Below are 7,557 nucleotides of genomic sequence, written 5' to 3' on the forward strand. Positions count from 1 at the left end.
AAAAAAAAAAAAAAAAAGTTTCCTGTTTTTGAAAGAGAAAGAAAGGAAAGCAGAAACCCCAGTGCAGGAGCCAGAAATTCGGGATTTTGGTCCCTGGAGGGTCTTCCCGAGCCTCAGTTTACTGACCTGTGAAATGGAGACGTGTTTCCAGACTTAGGTTGAATTTGTAGAATAGTGGTGGGGGAGGGTCATGGTTGGCTGAGTGAAGAGGAAGGGCATGGGGCGGTCGGTGGCTCTGGGGGGTGCACAGGCAGCAGATTCGTGTGTTTGTCCACAGGCCAGCTTCCTGGGTGGCTGTGTTCAATGCCATGCCCACCATCTGCTTCGGATTTCAGGTGCCGGTTGCAAGGTTCCTGTCTCGGCCTCTCAGCTTGCTCCCCACCCCGGGCTGGAACCCACATTACAGGGAGGATGGGGACATCCTGGGAGGAAAGACAGAGTCGGGGCCCTGGGACTTGTCCCGTGGCTTTTGTCCCCAAAGTACCTCCCTCTGGAAACCGGGGAAGGGGTTACTTCCCCCCATAACTGTGATCTTCACCCTAACAGTGCCATGTGAGCAGCGTGCCCGTCTTCAACAGCATGCAGCGGCCCAAGGTGAAGACCTGGGGTGGGGTGGTGACAGCCGCCATGGTCATCGCCCTCGCTGTCTACATGGGCACAGGTGAGTGCTCCCCTCCGAGGGCTGGACTTGGGGTGCTCCCCATCTCCCCCTTTGTCTCCGTGTCCTCTGGCGCAGCTCTCCTGGGGATAGCCCTGCACTCCCAGCATATCAAAACACTTCTGTAGGCATTGGCTTGAACCTGGGCTGCCTTGGGCCTCCTCCCACCCAAATGAGAGAGATGTATTCATTCATTCAGCAGCTCTCAATCAGTGCCTACTAAGTGCCGGGAACCGTTCCCAGCATGGAGGATGCTGTGAAGATTGACAGCCATGGTCCTGCTCTCGTTGAATTGACGGTCTAGGCAGAGGGAGTCTTACAGAGTAAAACAGGAATCAGTAAGGCATTCTAGACAGTGGCGAGTGCCCCCGTGACAGTCAAACAGGGAAGATGTGAGTGGGACTGGGAGAGGTGGGGACGGCCACCATGGATCACAGAAAGGGGGTGGTTCACAGAAGGCTCCTCTCTGAGGGGGTGACATCTGGGGGGGCCCCAGTGATGAGGAGCCAGAATCTGAAGGGCTGGGAGAAGAGCATTCCAGACAGAGGCAGAAAATGCCAAGCCCCTGCGGCAGGGACAGAAGGGTCTGGAGTGGGCTGAGTTGGGGGCGGGTGGCAGGCAGTGGGGCCAGACAGGGAATGGATAGGTCCTATTGGGCCTGAGGACTGTTGGGAGCCAGAGAGGAAGCATTTCAAGCAGCGGCACGTCTCGGCAAAAAATGGCCCTGGGCGCCATGCTGGGAATGGTTTGGATGACAGAGCAGGACCAGAAGACCAGGAAGTCCAGGTCCTGTGATTCCTTCCGCAGGTGTTAGGGGGCCAGCACTGTTCTACCTCTGAAGGCAAAGCCAGAAACGAGAGGCAAATGGGCAGAGTCCCTGTCCTCCTGGGGCTCGTGTTCTGGCTGGGGAGATACGTGATGAACAAGTGTTTAAAAAAGAAAACGCAGAGAGAGAGTAGTGCTCTGAGGAAAATAGAGCAGGGTGGTGTGAGTGAGCACCCAGGGCCGGGGGTGATGGTGGATGGGCAGGGTGGACGCGTTCTCCGAGGAGCGGACATCTGAGCTGCGACCTGAATGGTGAGGGGATGGGGGTATGAAGGGCTGGGCAGACAGAATGTTCATGCAGATGCTCTGACACAGGAATGTGCTGGGCAAGCTCAAGATGACAAATGCGGCAGTGGGGATGGAATGGGAGAAGTCAGGGAGAAGGCCTCGGGTCCCAGCCCGACACCCTCTTAGCCTCAGAGCTGCCCCAACGCCCTCGCCATCTGATGTTGCACCCAGGAGTCAACAGTCCATCCCCTTACCCTCCCGGGATCGCCCCTGCCCAGCCCTCTTGTCCCTGTCCTCAGGCATCTGTGGCTTCCTGACCTTCGGAGCTGCCGTGGACCCCGACGTGCTTCTGTCCTACCCTTCCGAGGACATGGCTGTGGCCGTTGCCCGTGCCTTCATCATCCTGAGTGTGCTCACCTCCTACCCCATCCTGCACTTCTGTGGGCGGTGAGCCCCCTCCCCATCCCATGGGGGTACTCCCTTCCCCCCCCCCCCGGGGCTCCCCCTTTTTTGAAAGCCCTATGAACATGGTCCTTTGACCTTCTGTGAGCGCTCTAAGAACCTGTAGTCCGGATCCTTTCCTGAACACCCAGCCTTGTAGGTACCCAAGGAGAATAATAGTATCAGTTCCCAGGGGCGGGGGTGGGGGAGAGGAATCCTGGGCCAGCCCAGGCACTAAGCGCATCGCATCCACCATCCCAGCCAGTCCCCATGGCAACCACAAGAGGAGTCCTGCTAGGCCCGTTTCACACAACAGGGAACAGTCTCAGAGCTTAGGGCCATACCCCCAGTCTACCCGCTCAGAGGTCTGGCTCCAGGAACTGGAAGTGGGGGGGCCTCTGAGCCACTGTCTTCGTGGGCAGGGCGGTGGTCGAAGGCCTGTGGCTGCGCTACCAGGGGGTGCCGGTGGAGGAGGATGTGGGGCGGGAGCGGAGGCGGCGCGTGCTGCAGACCCTCGTCTGGTTCCTGCTCACCCTGCTGCTGGCGCTCTTCATCCCTGACATCGGCAAGGTCATCTCGGTCATTGGAGGCCTGGCCGCCTGCTTCATCTTTGTCTTCCCAGGTGGGGGCCCCCCCCGCTCCCCGCAGCACTGGCGCCCACAGCCTCCCGGCCTCGGCTCCTCCCCTGCTCTCCTGCTAGTGCTTATTAGCCACCCACCTCGGGCTCTGTGCTAACCCCTGCCCCTCCTGAGAAGAAAGCACAGATGTGTTCTCCACTTTGCTGATGAGGAGATGGGAGGAAGTTGGGAGGAGATGGGAGGAACAGACTCAACTATTGAGTAGCAGGTTTTTTGATCCAGATCTGTCTGAGTGCACAGCCTGCACTCTGAACCTTTCATTCACACATCTGTTGCTGCCTGCCGATGAGCGGTCGGGCTGGTTCAGCCCATGATGGCCCAGAGGGTGACGGGGTCTGGTGGCGGCACCCCGATGCAGAGGTCTGGAGACTTCAGACACGAGTCTGCCGCCAGATCCCTGGGAAATGGTCGCATGTGCCCAGCCACGAGTTCCGCCTATACCCAGCTTATTCCTCCCCGGGAGACCAGCTGGCAAGCCCTCACCACATTGCTTGGAGCAGTGGTGGCCACAGCTGCTCTGAAGGACGCTGGGAAGGGCCCCGGGTGTGGTGGGCGCCGCTGCCGAATCACCTTCCGCTGCAACCCGTGAGCTCTGAGGCCTGCGTGCGGCCCACAGGGTGCCTGTCGGGTGCTGACCTCCAGCTGTGCGCGGAGTGGGGGTGGGGTATCCGGAAGAGCACACACAGGCCTTTCTCCGCTCACCGCCACGGCCTCTTGGTCAAGGGCGAGGGTGGGCCCAAGGGAAGGAGCCCACCCGAGCCCTGGGGGGCCTCTTCTCTTCCAGGGCTGTGCCTCATTCAAGCCAAACTCTCTGAGATGGAAGAAGTCAAGCCGGCCAGGTAAAGCAGGGCACCTTCTGGTCCCGTCAGGGAAGTGCTGGATGAGGGATGGTCTGGCAGGGGCACGGGGGGGCCGAAAACAGGTAGGGGTTAAGAGACTTGTATACTTGAAAAACATAAGAGTTTTCTAAATCCCTTCTTAAATGGGTGGCACATGCTGGTTGTTACAGTTCCAGTGCTACTGAAGGACTTCAGAGAAGAATGTGGAAGTTCCTCTTGCCCCTACAGCCCACTCCCCACCAATCCCTTGTCCTGAGAGAGCTCTCTGTGCATGAAGCATGCATGTGTATGCACAAGCACGTGAGGCTCTGTGTCTAGTTTGGGTTTTCCAAAAATGGCTTCATGCTAGACTTTTCTACTGTTTGCTTTCTTTCACTTAACCATTTGTCTTGGAGATCACTCTCTGTCAGCACAAGAAGATCCGTCCACTTCTCTTTTTTGAGGGCTGCAGAGTGTTCTGTTTTATGAATGCATGAATACTCTTATACACGGACACCTTGGCACACCTGTTTTGAGGATCTTGGCAGGATCAGTTCTTAGAAGGAAATTGCTGGAGGGACATGCTCATTTTCACTTTTGCACGTGGGCTCAAATGTCCCTCTAGCAAGGCCGTACCAGTCAGAGTCCTAGCAGCAGAGAGCGAGAGTGCGCTCTTTTCCACAGCCCTGCCGGTATTGTATGGAACAGCCTTTTAAGTTTTTGTTAGTCTCATGAAAAACATGACATTGTTTTAATATCCACATTTCTTTGAATAGTGCAGAGGTTGAAGACAGGTTGCAAGCTTTTTAAAAAACTGTGCAAGAAATATTCATGATAGGTGTGGGACGCCACAAATTCCGTTTGGAGGCATCTTTGAGCTCACGGAGTAGACACCGTGAGCAAAGCTCACCCTCCGGAGTTGAAAAAATTTATGGACAAGAAATTGTCATTGAAATTAAATGGTGGCAGACATGTCCAAGGAATATTGCGGGGGTTCGATCCGTTTATGAATCTTGTGATAGATGAATGTGTGGAGATGGCAACTAGTGGGCGACAGAACAATATTGGAATGGTGGTAATACGAGGAAATAGTATGGTCATGTTAGAAGCCTTGGAGCGAGTATAAACAATGGGTGTGTTCATCAGAAGAAATCAACTGCTTCCACATGTCCCCTCCATAGTACCTGTTTTACTACAATATAAAAATCAGGTCGTGTGCATTTTCATACTGAACTTTTTTGTTAAATAAACTTTTATAACAGTCAAAAAAAAAGAAATATTCATGATAGAAAACTTTTTTTTTTAAGATTTTATTTATTTATTTGACAGAGACAGCAAGAGAGGGAACACAAGCAGAGGGGGAGTGGGAGAGGGAGAAGCAGGCTTCCCTCCGAGCAGGGAGCCCGATGCGGGGCTCGATCCCAGGACCCTGGGACCATGACCTGAGCCGAAGGCAGACACTTAATGGACTGAGCCACCCAGGCGCCCCTCATTATAGAAAACTTTAAAAATACAAGTCTAAGGAAGAAAATTAAAATCACCCTTAATCTCAATACCCTGCTATACTCTCATAATGCCCTGTTGCTATCTTTGATACATGGATTTGCAGATGTCTGCTTTTTTTTGTAAATGGAGTGGATCACACTCCATGTGAACTGCTTTTTCTGAACATATTTCCATCAGGACACATGTGTTCTAATCCTGGTTCTGCCCTTGGCTTGCTGTGAGTAGTTAGTGAATCCCATTAGGTCTTGGTCTCCTAACCAAGTTTAGGGATCTGGACTGGCCCCACATACCTTTGTATGAAAAGTCATTTAGAAGTAGGAAGTGCTCTACCCACGGGAGAAGTGGTATAAGTAATTACAATAATTAACTGATATGTATATACTTATATAGATATGAAGTACATATATATATGTGTATATATATATATGTACTTCATATATATATATGTATATATATATATGTACATCATATATATATATATATATATATATATATATACACTACATATATATATATAAAAGTCTACAGGGGCGCCTGGGTGGCTCAGATGGTTAAGTGTCTGCCTTTGGCTCAGGTCATGATTCCAGGGTCCTGGGATTGAGCCCCACGTCGGGCTTCTTGCTCCATGGAGAGCCTGCTTCTCCCTCTCCCTCTGCCTCTCTCCCTGCTCATGCTCTCTCTCTCTCTCTCTCTCTCTCTCTCTGTGTCTCAAATGAATAAATAAAATCTTTAAAAAATTTTTTTAAAAAAGTCTGCAAAGTCAAGTGTGGGTTAACTGACTAGGCCCCTCTCTCCCTCTACCCTACAGCTGGTGGGCGCTGGTCAGTTATGGTGTCCTCTTGGTCACCCTGGGAGCCTTCATCTTTGGCCAGACCACAGCCAACGCCATCTTTATGGATCTCTTGGCATAACCACTGCCTCCCAGGCAACACATGGCCTTTGCCACTGGACCCAGGAACCCATCTCTTTGAGCTGTGGGGCCACCCTGAGTCCAACATCATTCGTCTTTCCTGCTGGAATGACATCTGGACATCCTTTTCCAGGGACAGTTCTGGAGTGAAAGCAGGCCTCACACCTCTGGACAGCTCAAACCCGGCAGTGCGAGGATTAGGGGAGGAGGTCTCGTGTCACAGAAGAACCTTCCCTGTCCTCCAACGCTCAACTTCTCCATGCCTGAAAAACATGGGGGAAGAGGGTCAGAACATCTCCGAAAAAAAGAACCCAGCCTGACTTTGGAGAAAGAGTGTGGGCAAAGGGCCACCACCATCCTCCACAGAGCAGCCCGTCCTGAGCAGGGGCTGTGCTTATTACCCCGGGACTCAGTGCCTGCTCCAATTTGTCAGCTACTTCGCCCGCAGTGGCTTCTCTGGGATCTGGCAACTTCCAAAGGTAGCACAGAGGTAAATCGAGTCAGGCCCTGTTCACCCCATCCTGGGGCCTCTTTCCCCAAACTTGAGGGTCCAGGCATCCCTGTCTTCCCCCATCCCCAGACATCATCAAGTCTAATGTTTACAAACGGTGCCAGCCCGGCTCCGAACCCGAGGCCGGGGGCCGTGCCGCCCCGCCACGGTGCTGTGAGGACTCCTCAGTTGGCTTTTCCCTAGGCAGGACAGCTGCTTCTCTCTCTCCGATTCCAGGGGGGCCCCTCGCTTCAGAGGCGCAGGGTGGGTGATAGAGAAGGCTGGGAGCCTTCCACACCCACGCGGGCCAGGCTGGTCAGGCTCAGGGTGAGCCTCTCTGGTAGCTTCTCTTCTGCCTGCCCTCTAGTCACCTCTCCCCTGTCACCCTAGCAGGATAGCCCACGGAGAAGAGGAGCTGCTGAGTTGTCACTGACTAGGCAACACTTGAGCGTAGTCCCACCAGTCTGGAAGTTTGCCTTCCAGTCCAGATCTTGTCTGCTTCCTCCCCGTGTCATTTCTTCAGCCCCTACCCCATTTTCCTAGCTCAGTCTCTCTGGCTCACATAAGCCTGGGGGGTAGTAGGGGGTGTGCCCGACCTCCTCTTGTCAGCTCCAGGGGTCTGCCAGGCCTGGCCTGAGGTTACACTGGATTGTGCCCCAGGCGAGGTGAGGAGGACACTGTTCGTTCTCCTGGTCTGCATTTCCCTTTCTCTCTCTGGCTGTTCACTCTGACCAATCCCAGGCATTGACTCGGGCTTCCTCCACCTGGAACTCCCAGCATTTCCTTGGTCCCTCTGTAGCTGGGGTGAGTGGGACCCCCCACCCAGCAGCCTACCACTCAGGGCGCTGAGATCACAGAAGCAGAGGCTGGCTGGCAGTCGGCTGGGCTTCCGCTCAGTTTCCAGACTGGAGGACAGCCATCCCTCACATCCCGCGCCCCTGGGCCCTCGGGCCAGACCCTCGCTGCTGTTTTCCCTCAACCCCAGCAAGATTAGGACCCGGTCAGCAGGGCTGCACAGCCTCCTGGTGTTGGATTTCAGCCGA

The 7,557-nt window shown here is 54.1% G+C and overlaps 1 protein-coding gene and 1 pseudogene across 5 annotated transcripts in view; both read left to right on the forward strand.

Moving 5' to 3' along the window:
- The window catches only part of SLC38A7 (solute carrier family 38 member 7), an 11,709-nt gene extending 5,543 nt beyond the window's left edge, over positions 1–6,166 (forward strand). For 4 of the 5 annotated variants that reach the window (XM_073880208.1, XM_073880210.1, XM_073880209.1 and 1 more), the window contains exons 7-12: positions 278–335; positions 547–661; positions 1,990–2,158; positions 2,575–2,774; positions 3,575–3,629; positions 5,923–6,166. In XM_073880208.1, the coding sequence (XP_073736309.1) occupies positions 278–335; positions 547–661; positions 1,990–2,158; positions 2,575–2,774; positions 3,575–3,629; positions 5,923–6,025 (700 nt within the window). In that variant the 3' untranslated portion in view covers positions 6,026–6,166. The remainder of the gene's footprint in view (positions 1–277; positions 336–546; positions 662–1,989; positions 2,159–2,574; positions 2,775–3,574; positions 3,630–5,922) is intronic. The other variant, XM_025889253.2, reaches the window with a different exon arrangement.
- Positions 3,638–5,537, forward strand: LOC112837073 (small nuclear ribonucleoprotein G pseudogene; annotated as a pseudogene).
- Positions 6,167–7,557: the final 1,391 nt, after the last annotated feature.

The sequence above is a fragment of the Callorhinus ursinus genome, unplaced genomic scaffold, assembly GCF_003265705.2.
Source record: "Callorhinus ursinus isolate GAN/ISIS: 27379988/994484 unplaced genomic scaffold, GSC_fseal_2.0 scaffold37, whole genome shotgun sequence".
Lineage (NCBI taxonomy): Eukaryota > Metazoa > Chordata > Mammalia > Carnivora > Otariidae > Callorhinus > Callorhinus ursinus.